This window comes from Festucalex cinctus, chromosome 10 (assembly GCF_051991245.1).
Source record: "Festucalex cinctus isolate MCC-2025b chromosome 10, RoL_Fcin_1.0, whole genome shotgun sequence".
NCBI classification, from domain to species: domain Eukaryota; kingdom Metazoa; phylum Chordata; class Actinopteri; order Syngnathiformes; family Syngnathidae; genus Festucalex; species Festucalex cinctus.
Window position 1 is genome coordinate 16,845,046 of NC_135420.1, and position 19,936 is coordinate 16,864,981.

Sequence of the window (19,936 nt, forward strand, 5' to 3'; positions counted from 1 at the left end):
TACTTATTATAGAGTCAAGTCAAGTCATCACAGTATATATTTTCTATCTCCGGAATACAATGTTGTGGAGTGATGGAGCACCGTTGGAAAAGGTCTTGTTGAGACGAATCTGCGGATGCCCCAATTAAAAAATAAAAAATAAAAAAAAGAAGCACAATGTAAAAATTCCGCGAAATAGCAAGCCCGTGAAAGATGAACGAGGTCAACACTGTAATCGACAACTATTTTAATAATCGAGTAATCGTTTAAAGCCATTTTTTTGTATTTAGAATTGTCCAAATCCTCTGATTTCAGCATATCAACAGTGATTGTTCACTGATTTCTGCAGTCCTTCATGAAAGAATACTGATTATATTCTGTGTTTAATCAAAATAAGACATTGGCAAACATCTTTGGAAAGCAATGACTGAACCGGTAACATAGTACATCAATCCTCCTTTTTTTAAAAATCACTATATGAATACAAAGTACAAAGTAACCACCAATCACTGGTTAATAAGCAGGAAAAAAGTTTTTGTAATACTGTACACTTTGATGGAAAAATTAAAATGAATCTGATTAGTCGATTGAGTTTATCAGCTGCATCCAGGTTGTTTTATTCTCGGGGCGTTGAATTGATCAACTGGGCTGCTCTAATTTCCTTCGAGGTTTTAGCATCAGACTTTGACAGTTAAACACAAAACAGGCAGTAGCTTTTCTGTCATAAGTGACCTCTCACTGGGGAAAAAAAAACAACATCTGGGTTAAAAGCTCCAGCAGCTGAGGCTCCAGACCGATATCATGTTGTTATGTTGCAACAGATTTAGGGCAGTGGGAGACGATTGTGCAAACCTGACTTGGTGACTGTTTTACTGTAAAAGCCTCTTCTCATGCTGTCTGAATGCAGACTATTTTACAAATGAAGAAAGCGCTTCACGTTCTTGCATAGTAGTCAGAGAAGTTGATGATGGGCTTTGTTGAGCAACGCCGTTCTTGCTAATGTGTTTCTCTTTTCGGCTGCTCGGTCGGGTTTGGCCACTTGCCACTCTGGCGACAACGCGTGGGTGTGCAGTTGCTACATATGTGTATGCGTGTGTACCTGGAAGCCAAACTTGAAACACTCCGCCGTGTTTGTTTTTCTCTATTTATTTTTGCTTCATCCAACCCTGAAACATCCCCTCCTGGCCCCAACTCTCTCATTTTTTTTTTTTCTTTTTCCACAATGTCTGACTAGTTCATTTTGATAGTAGCAGGAATGAAACTAAATCAAAATAAATAATCAAAATAAAACATTAGCAAACATCTGTTTGACGTGGAGAGCAATGATCAACATTTGTTGATTTGTTTCTGACATGTTATGGAACGAACCAGAGTCATAATCGATTTATGGATTTACGGAATTCATGAGAAAATAGAATTTACAGCAAAATAGTCAGTACAATCTAGTAGGGGTGTGAATTGCCTAGTACCTGACGATTCGATTTGTATCACGATTCATATGTCACGATTTGATTCGATACCGATTAATCCCGATACAAATTTAAAAGTCAATTGTTGCGATTTTTTTACTCAAATTTAGAAAATACTATTCGGTAAACTTGCACGTGTACACTGTAAGATTTGTATGAAAAGGTATTATTTATATGTCTGAAACTTCAGTCTTATAACTGTGAGTATTTAACAAACTGGTTGTAATCTGTTTCATGTTTGAACAGCATTGAAATAAAATATTAAGGCTTAATGCTCCATTAAAATAACATTCTTCCATGCTTAGGGTGTGAATTCTAACCATAAGTAAGACGTTTTGTTGAATATTTTTCCATCAAAAATGGATGTTTAAAAATCGATTTGGCTGCCCATTGAATCGATTCGAGAATTGCGAGCTGTAGTATCGCGATATATTACCGAATCGATTTTTTTTTAACACCCCTACAATCTAGGGATGTCCCAATCCAATATTCTGTATCGGTATCGGCTCCCGATCCAGCTCTTTTATGACAACAATCGGAGTCAGTCACATGATCGGACCGATCCAGTTTCACATATTCGCATAGGAAGCCAAAACATCTTCATCCATCAAAAAGCTATTTGGAATTATAGTATGAATAACCTGTGCAGGGTTTCCCCCAGTGCTTTATAAGCCTGGCATGTCTCACTAACTTTTGTAAATATCGACGATTGGCCGAAGAGCCTCAATTATCAAACAACGGCCACCAGACAACAAGAAAGCGCTAAACGTCTTACGAAACGATTAAAAACAGCTGTTGACTGCATCAGAGTTTCCAATAACACAACAAAAAGTTCAAGCTAAATATAGCAACAAAGTCGTTAATTTGTCAACACTAAATAGCTCTTGCTTTGTCACAACGCCATCGCTTTGCTGTACTCAGCATTTGCACCAGAGAGAACCGCCCCAAAACCAAACTGATTGCCAGAATGTGACTTGCTGTAATTCTTTTCCATTAACGGAGTTGGAGGAGGTTACTTCCTGTGTTGCTCCATTGCCGATGGCCTGCTATGAGCAGCTTGCTGCGAACAAAGCCCTTTGACTTGGCTGTTCTGTGACGGGTGTCACGGGGTAGCCTACTGCCAATTAAAGACTCCACGACAGTTTGGAACCTGAAACGAATTATTTCCCAAATAAGTGATCTCAATGTTACTCTTCAATGTTGATCGAATCTGAGGTTGACCGCTGGCTTATGAACTTATCCTTATTTGCTGTGACAACACATGAAACCAAATCTCGCAAGACAAAAATGTGCCATAAATTCCGCACTAGAAGCTTCCACGGCTTACGGAGGGATGCAAAGTACTTCTTTAAATGAACAGCGTGCGAGACGAGGCACAGACGGCTTCTTGGCTGACACTTTCTATTAGCTTCATGTGAGTATGTGGAGAGCTTGTACAGGTCTGATTCAAGAGACCATAGTGACAGAGTGTCACTTTGAAGTGGGCGACTGTGTGTGTGCGTGTGTGAGAGAGAGATGGAAAACAATCACAGCGGGCAACAAAGCACGTAGGCACAGGCAGAGTTCACGTTGACCTGAAACACATTCTCTCCTCCAGCTTGTGTGTGTGTGTCTATTCCTTGGTGAGTTGTGCAAGCATGCAGAGTGTGTGAGGCTGAACATGTGCCAGGCCTTAGCAACAAAGTTTGATCCAAACAGCAGCATGATTCTCTCGTCTTAATGACGTATCTATCTATTAGGGATGTAACGACATCCAAACATTACGGTATGATATTATCACGATAGGAAGGTCACGATTTATCATATTGTGGGGAGGTTGGCGATGCAAAAAAAGGTCACAATATTGCAAAAAAATGAGTTCATACTAATAAAAAACACACAATATTGTGCTTTTGTATATTACAACAATGTAACCTACAATTTCTAATAACACACTTGATTGTTAAGTTCCTCCACATATTGACTCAGTTCACAAGCACATTACGTGCCCCATCATCTGGCCATTAGCATGGATTTTAAACATAGAAGGACCAAAACATGCCTTGTGAAAATTAAACTCACAGCTAGCCACCAGAGGGTGCTATAAATGCACAAATGGAAATCAAATGGAATTTTTTAATTTTTTTTTAACAGATGTGCTGCTTTTAATATCGTGACATGACGACGATATACTGTGACAGTTTTAATATCACGATATTGTCGGTATCATTACATCCCTAGTATCTATCATCAGTCCAGATGTACAGTGGCAGCAAATCTACAAAGGTAAGATCCAGAAGGAGACTACCTGTACAATAAAAGCCAATAAAACAGGGGAAACAGACTGTTTTTTTGTTTTGGTAAATAATCCATCTGTCTGCTACTGCATATCTTGCATAAAACAACAAGCGCTCATCAAATCTGCATGAATTCTCTAGACTGTAAAGGCCAACTACTAGACGCTTTCCAATCAAATGTACAGTGTACACAAAGCACACTATGAAGTCATTAAAAAACATTCAAAATACTTTTATTTTTATTTTTACTTTTAGATGCCTAAAAGGAAATACTACAATCAAAGTTATTGCAGAGAATTAGGGATGCACGATAATATCGGTGGCCGATAATTATCGGCATTTATCGACCTATTTGACGTCAAACAGATAAACCAGATAATAGAGAAATCGCCAATAATTATCGGCAATTATCGACCAATTTGATTTCCTACAGATAATCCAGATAATTAAGAAATTAGCCGATAATTATCGGCAATTATCAACCAATTTGACGTCATACAGTTAAACCAGATAAAGAAATTTGCTGAAAATTATCGGCAATTATCAACATATTTGATATCAAACCGATAAACCAGATAATAGAGAAATCCGCCGATAATTATTGGAAAGTATCAACCAATTTGACGACAAACAGCTAAACCAGATAATAAAGGAATTCGCCGAAAATTATCGGCAATTATCGACCTATTTGACGTCATATAGATAAACCAGATAATAAAGAAATTTGGCGAAGTGATAATAGAAATGTTGTTGGTCCATCTGTTGTGGTTGTGGTTGTGGCTCATATCAATAAAATTCAGCTTCATGGTGCTTTACAAACATTGAAACATTGCGTAAACTTTGCATAATGTTTGAATGTATTTGTACATGTTAAGACTTATAGTAGGACGCCAAAGTATATTTGTATTCAAGTGAATTCTGCAAACAGTTATCGACTTATCGGTTATCGACATTGGCACTTTCTAAATTATTGGTTTATCGGTATCGGTTGAAAATAGCCTTATCGTGCATCCCTACAGAGAATTAAAACAATATTTGTGCTAGCTTTTTACCTACCTGTTTAGGCAGTAAAATAATAGGGCCTGAGTGGCCTGCACCCTCTGCTGGTAGCTGCCATGTAGGGAAATGACTCAATAGCTTCAAGACGCATACACATCGCTGGCATCAGGCAGTATCCTTGCACGTCCAAAACCATCACTTTATAGGACACCCCCCAAAAAACATGTTTTTGCTCAACTATTAACATGACATCATCAAAAGGGCAAGCTAATGTCAACACTTTAGATTGGTCAATAATTTGTGAAAATGACACCCATATGTGTGAAGTGGCCAATAGCACTGGGGAACATAATTTTTGTTGAGTTGAGTCTGTCAGCTGTTTTTAACAAATGTTTGGGCGCAGAATCCAAAACTGATCTCAGTTTTTCCCTATCACGTCAAGTTTTTGAGTTATAGGATCCCTGTTTTCGAAATAAATAAATAAAGGAATAAATAAATAAATAGATAAATAACTGTGTATGTAATTATGTCCATAAAGCAAACAAAGATGTAATAGCTAGAGAATCTTTGAAAACTTGGAAAAAAACACACACACAAAAAGCCAGCACTAATCCTCGTAATTGCTACTATGCTAGCTTTCTGTTTGCAGATATTGATAGTAGTGACCAACTGGGAGCTGCAGACACTTTCCACCGCACTGTCTCAATTGCGACTGCACAAACAAGTTGCCACACAGCTGTAGAGGAAACTAATCATAATCAGCTCTTCTTACTACAGTCTCAACAAACATTGGCATCAGCAAGGATGGGATGAAAATATATTCAGAATTCTAATCTGCTACGTAATTGTAAATATAAATTAAAACGATTCTGAATTGTCTTAAAGTACAATAAGTCAGTTCTTTCATAAATGTTAGAAAATACTTTTAAATTCAACAATCAATACAAAAAAAAAGTTCCCCTTTAAAATTCTATTTTCTTATAAATTTAATGGGGAAAAAGGATATTAAAATAACTAGGGATGGACAAGTACCGATACCAGGTACCGATACCAGCCTTTTTTCAAGTACTCGAGTACTTGTGATGCAGACGAGTACAAGCGACCGATGGCAGAGGGGGAAGACGTTAAGTGAGTCCTCCTTGCCTGTAACTGGCGCTAGCTTGCAGCAGTTTTTCACCAAAACTTCACCGGTTTGGAAATACTTCAAAATTGTGAATCTTAAACTAAAAGAGCATTTTTGTGTTTTATTTTGAGCATTAAGACTTTTGAAGAGTGACTGTGCTGTTTTTTTTTTGTCAAAATTAAAGGAAATATATTTAAAAATATCTTTTAGTGATTTTTTTTTATTTGTCAAAATGTACTACTGGTATCGGCAGTTGGTATCGGTATCGGTGAGTACTGAGGGTCTGAGTATCGGTATCGGTCTGGAAAAAAGTGATATCGAACATCCCTAAAAATAACTGATTCATAGTTTTATGAATCACTATCAAGCTTGAAAAGGAAAATGGATTTGTTTTAAATTATTTGATTTTTTTTTAATCTAGTTTGTACAGTATATTTGAAACACATCAAACAAAGTTACTCTCCTTATGTAGGACTGTCTCCCCTTCAGCGGGGGCAGACAGCCCCTTGCATCATGTTCTCCAAATGGCTTTGACGACACTGCTGTCTCACATGACGCGCATCATACCTCCCTCTCCCGGCCTTTCCGAGGCAAATGAGACATGAACGCACATGCACAGACATTGCTTGTCGTACCATAAACACGCTTGTGTTTATCAGTCGACATCCCCCCCAACCCCCTTCCTCCAGGCCCTTAGTAGTCACGGCCATTTGTCTTTGAAACCGAGTCCTGTTCGACATGTAAACTGTCTGCATGTTAACAATGCGAGAGGCGCACGCAAGGTCACTTCCTGTATCGCTTTCCTCGGCGGAACATTCTGGAAGGAGAGTGAGGAGCCAACGTAAATGCGGGCTGCGACGGTTGAAGTTCAAGTATAAACACCGCCGCGGTCGTTACGCTTTGAACGCTAGCCTCCCCTTCAGACGCGGAGGCGGACGAGGAAAAAAAAAAAAAAAACACAACACAAGCTATCATCGCTCTCAAAAAATAATAAGCATTCTCTCTGAGTGTCTTACAATAGACGCCATTCTCTGTGTTTATGGTAGGAGAGGAAAGACTGACTGGCCGAGCGGCCAGCCGGACCTCAGGCAGCAGTGCAGAGCAAAGCCACAGTTTTTGGGGGTTTTTTTGGGGGGGTTTTTAAGAAAGGCAGAAAAGAAAATACCAACAACATGTGTACTATACTGTTTATCCCTGCCCGTGCACCCTCTCCTTCCCGCTGTACTTTTCTCCCATAATGCCTACCTTGGACTACGCACTTCCCTGACTCAACAATAACGCTTGAGTCATTTCGGACTTCAAGAAGATCGCCAGCCTATAATTATGAATCACTTCCTCTGACACACATGCTCCAGTCAAAGAATGCTAATCAGAGGGCACTGCCTGCCCATGTGTCTTTGGCTGTGGATTTGAGCAATAACCGCCCCCACCCACCCCCCACCCAACAATTGAAGCTGAAATCAAACAAATCAATCGCTTCCTGAGTGGAACCACTGACATATGTGTCTCTTTGGGCTCCTTTTGGAAACTAAAAACGGCACGAGGGCAGTCAATAATTGTGATTTATCCGTTCTCAATTTTGCAAAGTTTGGGCTGGGATCCAAAGTGGTTGCAAGATGCCAACTGTCAAAAGTAAAATGTGGTTGAGGGTAGCGATAGACTGATGGCTTTTTTCAGTGCTGATACTGATCGATACCGATTATTACTAGTCAAGGCGACTGATAACCGATATTAGGCTGAAATTCATTTGCAGTAAAAGAGGAAAATATTAGCATTAACATAAAAAAAAAAAAAAAAAAACTTTGCTGAAATTTCATTAAGGCATATTTGTTAAAACAACTTGTTGCTGTTGAAGGTGATTCTTTTCATTTTGCACAGAGAACAGATTTTTTTTTTTTTTTTTTTTTAAACAAAAAAACAAAAAACATATATATACGTCTTAGGGACACTAAAAATATTTAATATAGAACATGTTTTTGGGAGCAAATGAGTGCTGAAATTGGTCTACAATTGAAGCACAGAGAACTGTTTATCGCAATAAAAGGTGGTCATTTCAAAGGTACTTACTTCTCTGGCAGTGGTTCTGTGACCAGCATCTTCCCCTGAAGTGCCCGTTGATGGTGGTCTGCAGGCAGACGGTCTGGCCTTGGGCCGTGCCGGGACACACGTCTCCACACTCCCTGTCGTTCTTGTTCTCCACGATGTAATTGTCTTCCACCGAGTCCAGGATCTTGGACCAGTCCAGCGTGGCCAGGTAGCAGAGGTCGGGGTTCTTCTCGATCCTCACAGCCCCCCTGGTGATGTTCATGAGGTTGTGAAGGCCCACCTCCTTCAGTTGCAGCATCTCGTAAATCACAAGGGCGTAGTTGAAGAAGAGGTTGTTGCCGCGGATCACGGTCAGGTTCGGGAAGAGATCGGTGAGGGAATCGAGGCCGTAGACTCGGAAGAGCAGCATGTAGTCGGTCACCACTTGCAGCTTGGGGAAGCTGAGGCCCCGAAAGTCCTCGGTTTTGGTCTTGAACATAAGCAGGATCTTCAGGTGGCCCTCGATGATGGTGCAGTTCTCCAGTGACTGAAGGTTGGTCACATTGTTGCGGATGTCTTTGCTCTGACAAACTGCAAGGACAGAGGTGACAGAAGTTACCATTTTCATATGCATTTCCTTTAAGAAAGAACTCTTTAACATTTATTTAGTTTTATTGCCATGTGATCTTGTATTGACGGAAGGAGCATTACGTAATGTTTTTCAAAAGGGATCTCTTAAATTGGGTCTTTCATCTTGCCCAACAGCAAATGTGCTTAAAGGCAGGGTATTCCGTATTCACTCAGGGAATTGCACTATATAAATACAGGATTTATACCCATCAACGCCTTCTCTGGGCTTCTGTTAATGTGTGGTGGTGATTTTTTTCCTAAACCCCCACTCCCCCAGCCTGAATTTTGACATTTTGTGTTTGTTTTGTCAACAGAGGGACGTTTCTGTGGACAGACAGTGGTTTACCTCTCCAGCCAATCGCAGAGCGGGGGGTAGCGGGGGCCGTCACTCACTGTAGGCAGACGGGGCCGGGCGTAATTGTCGGCTGCATGACGTCACTCCTACGGCAACTTGACAGCACACACGGATTTTTTTTTCCCCCCCATTCACTCACTCACTCACTCACTCACTCGTGCTGTCAAGATACCGCGGTCAGGCAGCCAACAAATTCGCCAAATTTGCCCCGTCTAGTGACAGTGATTAACACGCCCCCCGCCACCCCCCGCTCTGCGATTGGCTGTAAGGGTAAACAACTGTCTATCCACAGAAACGTCCCGCTGTTGACAAAACAAACACAAAATGTCAAAATACAGGCTGGGGGGGTGGGGGGTTTAGGAAAAAATCACCACCACACATTAACAGAAGCCCAGTGGTGTAGATTGAGAAGGAGTTCATGTGTTTATATCCTGTATTTATATAGTGTATTTTCCTGAGTGAAAACGGAAGAGCCTGCCTTTAAGTCAACTATCATAATTTACTTCCAAATAACACACTAGTAGAAAATTATGATATTAAGCAATGGGAATATGAAAGAAATTTGCTTGATCAAACATGAGGAACATTTATGGTGGAGAGTTCACAAACTAATTGTGGAGACATTCTGTTCTTTTCAAATATTTTAATGGAATGGAAGTAGTTGCGTTGTTTCAATTTCAACGTCAGTGAGAATAACAGTGATGCCAGGGAGAGTTGTGCCATCGTCAAGGCTGCAGCTCAACTTTACATGGCAAATGTCAGTCATGTTGTTCTTTATTAGACCACAAACTAGTTGGGACTGAATCAACAGCATCTTCTGGTTGGAGCCAAGTAACACGATATAAAACAGTACTGCAGTGTACAAGTATTATGTTGACACTTATTTGTACATCAACAGTAATTCGCTTCACTTCAGCATAAAAAGACTTATGAATCCAACTCAATTTGTAAGTATTAAAAAACAAACGAATGTGGAAAAAAAACACCGAACATTCATCTACCCCCAAATTAAGCCATGAAACCTCAAGTGCCGTTGAATTATGTATAGCAGAGCCATGAGACGTTTCCACTCACTACCGTCTCTCATCCTGTGAACATTTCATTGGCGCGGATTTTCTCCAGAGAGGAAATTACTGTATGACACCACTCTGATCTGAATGACACGGACATGAGAGGGTTAACAGGAGCATAGGCCGGAAGCTAAATGCTGATCCACGCTTATTCATACTTTCTCTCAGCTGTAGTGTACTTGGACCGACACACAAACCCACATTTGTTTCAGCCAACCGAATGCACTCTCATGAGAGGAGCGGCAAATTCATTAGCAGGGACGTTCGGAAGTGAGTGGTGTGCGGCTATTGCTTCACATAAGTTATTCGCTATTGCAAAGAAAAAATAAATACATAAATGATTTTATCAAGCATTGAACTGTACAAACTGTAAAGTCATGAGCTAGGTATGACTGAAAACTGTTTTTGGTTTAGAAGATATGGATAAACATAGAACATGGAACAACAAAATATCTAAAATTAATATGAAAATAATTGATAGAACTGCAATTTTTCCAATAGCTGATCAAGGAAATTGATTAGTATTCAACACAGTAATTCACTGCTTGTTTTTCTACCGCCATGTCTCGACAGAAATTAATTTAGGGCTGTACAATTAATTGAAATTCATTTACAATTTCAATTATTTCAGTCCAAAATTACAAATTCAGCATAATTGTACAACAAACAAAAAAAGATTATTAATACAAGTTTTTGAGTTGTTTAAATTTATACGTTTGCACCTTTTTTAAAATACTAAAATAATCAATTTAATAAAATACGTTTCATCCAAAAGGAATCTGCATAATTTAAAGCGTTTTAAAGTTTTTTAAATTGTCTTAATATTTTTTATTTTATTATTTTATTACGTTTAAACATTTACATATATGTATATATATATATATATATATATATATATATATATATATATATATATATATATTTTGTTTTGTTTTTTAAATTGGTCTTAATATTTTTAAATGCTTAAACATTTTCTTGCTGTGTACCAAAAATAATCATTTGAGTAATCGTGACTTTAATTATTGCCAAAATATTCATGATTATTTATTTCTACAATTGACCAGCCTTAAAATGAATAAAAAATAAATAAAAATAAAAAAATAAAAAATCATCAAATACATAAAAACACAGTCAATACGGAACAGCTTGAGACAACGTTCTCTTGGCTCAACATTATCCGTCATGAGGAAGCTACCTATTAACTTCCCAATCTGTTAATGGTTAGCGAAACAAACATGTCAACAGTCTCAGTACAAACTTTGACCAGCAGCATATAAACGGAATGGTTTGAGACTTCAAAATGGATTGCAGCCAGTAAAGCCTGTAATCACTAGACTGTCAAATAAAACCAGGTTGTTTACTACAACAGCATGCTGGCATTAGTACTGAGTCATTTCAAACTTGCAATTGTTGTCCGAGTGCAGAAAGTTAAAGTTAGACCTCAAAAAGTCACATCACCTTACGGTAGCTGATGATCAGAAGCAGCGACGGTATACGTCACGTGACCTCTTTTCTCACCTTGGGGGGGAAGAAAATGGAGGAAATGGACAAAATGCGCAAAACAGTTCACTGACTGCTGCCTCACAAGTTGGCCTCTGGCCCTGAATTGGACTGCCTTGTCCTTCTCGGTTGCCAGGTCACAAATCATCCAGTCATGTTTCAACAGCAAAACATAACTATTTATGACTCAAAATACTGAAATATTTCAAGTAAAAGACAAATGATTCAAAGTAATGTGAAAGTCACGACACCCCTGTGTCTGCTGCCTATTGCCTGCATCGACACCACACTGCAAGATGAGAACTGGCGGAGGTCAAACCAAAGTGAACAAAAAGAAAATGTTAATTGCTTTACAGGAACTTCTTTCGCCCCTAAGTGGGACATGGGTTTTACTTATTTTTTCGAATAACTTTTTACTTTTCCTACTTACATTTCAAAACAGATATCTCTAGTTTTTGGTCAGATTTGAAAATTTGCTTAAATTGTGACATTGAGGGAAGGCATTTAAGTGTTTAAGTGATGTTGAGTATTAGCTATTTGAGTAAAGCTGTTCTTCTGTTACATCCAAAAGTTATTTTGAGTCATAATTTTGCACAAGTGGCGGAATGATGGATGGCTGGTTTACGAGACATGTTGACAGTAGTTACTAGCTACTTAATTGTAGCATTTAAGCAAGTTATGCACAAGCTAAGAATATTAAGTTTATGGGAAAAATGATTTAAAATCAGCTTACATTATTGTTGTCAGAACATTTTGCACAGGATTTATTTTTTACTCAAACCTTTAAATAAACATTTGTTGGGATTATTACTTTGATTAAAATAGTAATCATCCAGAATGACTGATGGAAAACAAAACAAAAAAAACAATTTTTTTTTTTTTTTTTGCCGATGTTACCCAGCTCTACTTACATGTCGTCAATAACCCTTTTCAAAATCTGATTATTAGCAATATTCGGGTTTTAAAAGGTCATGTTAACGCACAAAATGTAAATGAAATTCAGGGAAGCATTTTTGATTCATTTTCATTCAGAAAAAATATGGCATTAATTAATTTAGCTTGGAGCAAAGCAGTGTTCAGTGATTTTCTTCCCGTTAAAAGCACTGTTAATAAAAGATTGAGAATATCTTGTGTTCAAAATTTTCAACAATTTGGCGTTTAAAAACAAATTTTTACTTCTGTATTTAAGTACACGTCATGAGTCTGTACATTTTTACTTTTAGTTAAGTAAAGCAGTTGAATTAGTTTTATTTTTTTTTTCCTACCTAAGTACCTAAGTACAGAATGTGAGTACTTTTCCCACCTCTGGTATTCCAAACAACACTAGTGCTCCTAAGCCACACCCCCTTCATCAGACGCTTACTGTAACAGGAACCAAAAGACGCACAAAAACAAACCACTTCTTTGCAGCAGTTGGTGTTATTCCCAGCGAAAACGGCAACATTACACCTCGGTGCACCGCCTGTCTTATCACCTGGACACATCAAACAGACCTTCAGGCCAAGCAGTCACTGTCAACCTGCAGCAGCTAATTGGATACCCGTTGCAACGCACAAAACAACAACAAACTGTATTGCGCAACATCTACAGTGTAACACACCCTCTTGTGGTCTACAAGACACAAGAGGGCAAAGATGATCTTTCCTACCCAAATGTATTTACATCTCAACACAGGTAAGAAATTTGTGGAAGAGCTTGTTGGGGCTGACAAGGAATATGTAAAATGGAGCCTATCATCCTGTTAATTATTTTAGGCATTACATTCTTACGCCAATGAGTTAGTCCGTTACAACTAGCAGAAGTGAAAGACATCATCAAGCACAAACATAAACCACAAAACAAAAAAATCTGTGGTGTTTAAAAACTGTGTTTGGGGCATGTAGCTATACCGGCAATATCGTGATATTGCGATTTAAAACTGCCACAATATATCGTCGTCGTCATGTCACGATATTAAAAGCAGCTCATCTGTTAAAAAAAAAAGTCAGGTTGATTTTCATGTGTGTAGTTCTAGCACCTTCTGGTGGCTAGTTTTTTTTTTAGTGCAGTTTAATTTTCACAAGGCATGTTTTGGCTCTTATATGTTTAAAATCAATGCTAATGGTCAGACGAAAGGGCAATTAATATGCTTGTGAACCGAGTCAATATGTGGAGGAACTCAATATGTACGTGCATTAGCAAGTAAGTTCGTCAATATTAAATGCTATTAGAGATTGTAAGTTGTTTATTTGCATTGCGGTTATGTACAAAAGCACAAGATTGTGTTTTTTTTGTATGAGCTAATTTCTTTACAATATTGTGACCTTTTTTGTATCGCCAACCTCCCCACAATATCGCCGATACTCGTTTGCAGTACAATATAAAAAAAAAAATCCTTTTAAAACTATATTAACAGATTTGTTTAAAAAATTATAAAAGATGCAGTGAGCTTCTAGGGTTGTTATTATTATTAATATAATAATAAAAATGATTGATAATGATAATAATAATAATAAAATAATGTCAAAATTTAAATAGATAAAAAAATAAATACAAATTATAAAAATATTTATTACTCTTATTATGTATTTTATTTATTTATTATTATTTTAATTTATTATAAAATAAAAAAGCAAGTAAATAGATCCCTAAACATTTCTACTGTAAATTATGTTATCTAAAATTTTGACAGAATTTTTTTTTTTATTGTGTAGGAAGTTCCTATTTTTTTTATAAAGTGGAAATTTAAATAGATCCATAAATAAAAATAATTTTTTTTAATAATAAAATTAATAATAATAATAATAATAATAATAATAATAATAATAATAACTATATTGACAGATTTGTTAAAAAAATATAACAAATTGCAGAGTTTCCAGGGTCATTAGCATGTTTTAAGCTAAATTAAAAAAAAAATAATAAGAAAATTAAAACGCAAGTGAATAGATCCTGAAAGATTTCCACTGTAAATAAAGTTTTCTAAAATGTCAACATAATTTCCTGTTTTTTGTTTGTTTTGTTTTTTATAAAAAGTGTAGAGAGTTCCTATTTTTTTTTATAAAGTGGAAATTTAAATCGACCCATAACTGAACAGTTCCCTGCATCTCACCGAGTCATTTGGGGTTTTTGTTGGGGTTCGTAAAAGTGCAAGTGCGCAGTGAAAATTGGTCTGAATATGTTGCAAATGTGTTTACGACAAGTCAAAACTGAATGTCAACAAATTACAATTCCTGATGAAAACCCCAAATTCGTTATACGTTGGCAAGCATTCACTGCTCAGTGAGATTACCAGCTTTATCGGCCTTCAGATTCCGAAAATGGCCGATGCCGATATTTGGCATTTTGACAAATATCGGCAGTCTATCCCTAAACATTAGGAATAAAATATAAAAAGCTGTGCGCTCTCTCGTTTAGGAAGAGGGAGACACAGGAGAGGCAATGAGTAGGGTGGGAGGCAAAAGAGGAGAAGAGGAGGTGAAGAGGGGAGGGGGACTGGAGAGCCAGAGAAGCGATAGGAGTGAACGGGGGTGAAAGTGTAACTTGAGTCTGAGCAGGAACGCAGAATGACGTAAGGGACCTACAGGACGGTTGGTGATCACATGCATGAATGGAGGGCCGCTGTGGATCACTGTTACATGACCACCAATGTGCGCACAGACAAACGGCCTCACAGGGGGCAGGAGGGAAGGGGGCTTGCCTGCTGACTACTGGACAGAAATGGAAAAATTAATGTGCATCTCAAGTGTTTTAAAAAAATAAATAAAAAATAAATAAATCCTAAATACTTGTTACACTGCATGTAAATCCTGGCATTTTTCATACACATAAAATATAAGTACTGCAACAAAAATAGCCTGAACTCCTGATGTGATTCCCAAATGAACTTTCATAACCCTGCTACGTGCAGGTGGAGATGCATGCAGTGGTGGGTGGGCGTTTGGTTTGTTGGACAGTGACCCTGACCCCTTTATCGCCCACCCTCCCACTGAGGGCGCTCTCACTGGCCACACAAGAGCTCTTAATTACAATAACAACCCAATCAGCCTCTAATGAGCCTTGGGGAGGGAGGAGGTGGGGGACAGAGAAATGGGGCTTGTTTTGCCAAGAGAATAGAATAACGGCGTAGGGGAGCATAGACTGGAGCATACTGTACAATAATGCAGACCTCCAAAGTGGAGAAATGTGGGCGACCAAACCACCATCGCTGTCTCTTTGACAATTTGACAGGACAACCAGGAGGGAGGTGAAGATGGTGAAAAACAAAGTAAAATGCTTTGAATTTCAGGGTTTCTAAAGGGTTGGTCAAATCTAATTTAAAGCTTTAGTGCTAATGCCGTACTGCATATACTGTACACACATGTGCACGCATATATGCATCTACTGTACTTATATATTAGGGTTACCAGTCGATTACTATTTTTACTCGGAAATAATCGCTTTCATAGTCACAAATCTAGTCACAATCGTAAATTAATTGCACGTTATATCTGTTCCAAATACATGCTAAAATATATATTTTTTAGGTTTTTCCATACTCTTAATTAAAATAAAAGTAGACAAATATGGTTTCAAACTACAAATGTGGGCGTATCTTTTTGTTCATGGATACAGTAATTTTATAGTAAGTAGTTCATAGTTATTTTAAGTTAAAAATAGTTAAAATGAGTGTGAAACATTGAGTCATAGATTTGTATTCAGATAATTCCTGCCACTGGGTGGCATTAGTGTTTCATGTTGGACGTTGATGATAGGAACAGAACATTTTTCTTTTCAAATTCTGGCCAATTGGGATTTGGAACATGAAGAATCTTGTGCCATTTCATTCATAGTAAATTACAACTAGTCACCAGTCCCCACAAATACATATTTTAGCTTATTTATTATTGCTAAATTGTGTTCTAGTGACTCCCTTACACAATATTCTATGTGAATTAAAGCTCGAACAATTGTACTTAAATTTTTAATGCCTCTCGACATCGTATTTAATGCTTCTTAAAGCTGTTTAAGGCTGAGCAAAATCCATTTAGTTACTTTTTAATGTTTTATAATGACCCGCGGAAACCCTGAACTTGTCAAAAGAAGTCTGAAAGAAAGAAAAAAATCCATCCTTCATATCGGTGGTCCATATTTCACAAATTCAACTGTTCGTATTTGCTGGAACTGAAACACCCAAAGATGCCATAAAACGCAGCTAAAGTTATGCCAATATAAGAATGTAGCGCAGTAATTGTTGTCAAGGAAGTATGTGGAAAGTGCTACATCTTGAACGTCAGTCACGGATTGTATATCAGGGAAGACAACCTTATGCAGTATCTTACGCTTGTATGTTCTTTGGCTTAATTCAATGAGCCCCCACAGCTGCAGCCTAGCAGGGTGTATCTGCAATTTCAGACAGATTCTTCTCTTATTTTTAAACTTGTGCACCCTACTGAGAATTTAATCTGCATCAACCAACAGTAGCTGGCTGGCAGAGAGAAAGTGGACCTCGGCAGTTTTAGAGGGTAAGATTGTGGCCCGAGCTCGACTCTGCCTCTCACTGAAGCAAAGGGCAGCCACATGTTAGCTTAGTGTGAAACCAGACCTGGGTAGCATGAAACCAGGTGGCTGTCTAACTGTGGACTGTGACAAGTTTCCTCTCCCTGACATCTTGGCCGCATGTTGTCTCACATGAGGTGATCTGCTGATTATAGATTTGCCCACAGCGCACTTGCTGAACTAACCCCGGGAGGAAGACGATGTGACGGCGGTTCCAAGCTGGCCGGCGGCAGAAAAATGCATTTGTTTGTTAATATAGCTGTGGAAAATCTTGAGACTTTAAGCCAGCTCCCTATGCAGCTGATGCCAAGCTGTGGCTTCCACTGTGAAAAGCGATGCTAAGAAATTGCATGAGAGGCATTTTGATCAACACGTAACAACTTGTACTTCCAAAACAAAGACCTGAGGACCAAAATAACAGGATAGGTTCCAGGAGAATAAGATGGTTGGTTGGTTGGTTTGAGGAAATTTGTTCCGCAAAAGAAAAATAAATATTGGAATGGCACTAGGTAGATCTGAATCTTCTCCAACGATGCAATCCTAATTTGGAAAAGCACCAAATTGTACGCCTTCTTTGAAACCAACCTTGTAGGCTGACAAAAGAAAAATTATCTGCTGGCATGGGTGAATTTCCTGCTTTTACGCAGATTTGTGCCAACATGTAATGGTTGTCAATACACGGGCGTTCAGTTGGCATGTTTGATTGAGCTGTTCGTATGAGGACATGGCAAGAAGGCAAGAAAGCACAGGGAGGACTGAGATGGGTGAGAGGGAGTTTGTGGGTTGGAGCACCTGCTTCTATGCTGGCCAGGCCCCGTTTTTTGGGGAGTATGGCAAGCGGAGCTGGTCTGGCCTATTTATATACAAATACTGGGTCCCGTTACAGCCATGGCACGGGTCCAGGCTGTGGCAGATTGAAAGCCGGTAAAAAAAAAAAAAAAAAAAAAAAAAAAGAGCAACAGAGAATGGAAGGACTGGTAGAGGGAAAGGGGAAAATAGAGACAGACAAGATGTCAAATTAAAATGAGCAATGGAGACTGGTGACGAGTAATTAACACTCGTTTTTAAAAACAATGACTGACTATTTTCTTAGTTTAGGGTGACCCTTGAATTAGAGATTGCAAAGGCAATGGGGAAATGGCGAGTGGTATTATCTATCCCACAAAACCAGATCCAACAATATCATGGTTCAAAATAAGCGCGTTTGCTTCGCAGTTTGCGAAAATTCACATTTTACGGCTCATATAAAAACACTGAATCGCAATATTGCCAACAGCCATTCATGTGGCAAGTACCGCGTCATGTAATCATTGTAACACGGACTTTAGCTCTCCGGTGAAGTTGATGCACATTATGTTAATAATACCTTGGTCCTATGCGGCTTCTTTACAGAGATATTAATGTTAATGTACCTTACTAACATAACACTAGCCCTGCGGTGGGATTGGTCACTGTTATTAAAGACTGGTTGGCAGCTCTGCAATTGGCCATGAAAGTAGGTGAAATGTTTTAGGTTCTCATATTCATTAACACTCTTTAACCAAGCAAAAATGTGCTTTATCTTAATATTCGATTATTCAATAGAATTTTTATGGGGGATACCTGAATACTAAAATATTTCTTCGCTTTAACCCGAAATTAAACCCACACGTAATAGTCACATTTTTACTGCTTAATAATATCCTTGCTGAGACTAACTAAAAAGTTGTGATTCTAATAAAATCATTAAGTTATCAAGCCTTGAATTCAAATGGCACCTAATCATGGTCGGACAATGAAACAAAACACTTGTTACTAGTGGTACAATTTGGTTTACCGGTAGTTTGTTTTGACCTTTCTATTGTAAAGAGTCCCAACACATCTCTCCTGTATTGTCCCACTTTTTAGCACATTTTCTTTGGGGAGCTGGTTGCAATAGTGAGGTATGGTTTGCTTTTTTTAGTAGGCTAAATATGCCGCTGTACATTGCTTGGCTGAAACAGAGTAATCATATCTCTGTTGAGAATAGAATGCAAGCAGCGAATACAAAAAAAAAACAGCACCAATTAAAAAACACGACTACCATAAGTGTAAACTGCCGCGTTGAGAATCTCTTTACCCTCACTTTACACAGCTGATGAAACTATCGAACCTACATGAGCTGATTTACTGATCCGAAATGTAATGTGGCCAATCCAAAATGAACTGGATCACCTGGAGGAAACATGGCTCGGGCCAAGCATAAAATAATTCAAGATTTTGTCAGGAACGTGATCTAAAAAATGTTCTAAAAGTTCTTATAAAGCAACTTTACGGATGGCCTGTTCCTCGGTATGCTGCATTGTGTCGCACGTTTGTCTAACACTGAGAAGGCAAACAAAAGGCCAACAATTCAATCCATATGTGCAGCAGATAAGACGGTCGTCGTCTCTGCATCCGAGGTTTTATTTTTTGCTGCACAGTTCCCCATTCCAGTTTTTTTCCCCTCAGTCTTTCTTCCGCAGAACACTTTGTCTTCCGTTATTTTGATATCACGACACGTGATTGGAAAGACACACTGTTTGCTGCTTATTTCCACTCCCCCGTGGAAAAAAACTGAATTGGATGGTGTCTTGTGCTCCAAACCAAAGAGAGAAAAATCCCAAAAATTCTGGCCCCGCTAGGCGAAACGGCCAAACCAGGTGGTGCTTCAAATAAAAAGGCATGTTGGGGGGAGAGCAGCATTCCTGACATAGTCAACACATTTGGCCACAGACAGAGGGCTACGAAACAGGAGCAGGTAATCAACTACAGGCGAGACTGTGCTTGGAATACAGCGAAAGGGCAGACAGCACGCGCACACGCACACACAACGCGGCACGTTTGTGTGTGCGTATTACTCACACAGTGTGAGTAATACAGAAAACATCTGATGTTCTTTTCATCTTCCCACGTTAGCGAGCGGAGCGCGCGGCACCGTCTTGGTGTGGTGAACCTCGGCCTGAGAGGGAGGCCGTCGGGCCCCAGTTGGCCTG

The 19,936-nt window shown here is 38.6% G+C and overlaps 1 protein-coding gene across 1 annotated transcript in view; it reads right to left on the bottom strand.

Annotated features, from left to right (window-relative positions):
* The window catches only part of insrb (insulin receptor b), an 87,383-nt gene that overhangs the window by 43,081 nt on the left and 24,366 nt on the right, over positions 1-19,936 (bottom strand). The window contains exon 4 of the mRNA XM_077533239.1: positions 7,914-8,462. Within this exon, the coding sequence (XP_077389365.1) occupies positions 7,914-8,462 (549 nt within the window). The remainder of the gene's footprint in view (positions 1-7,913; positions 8,463-19,936) is intronic.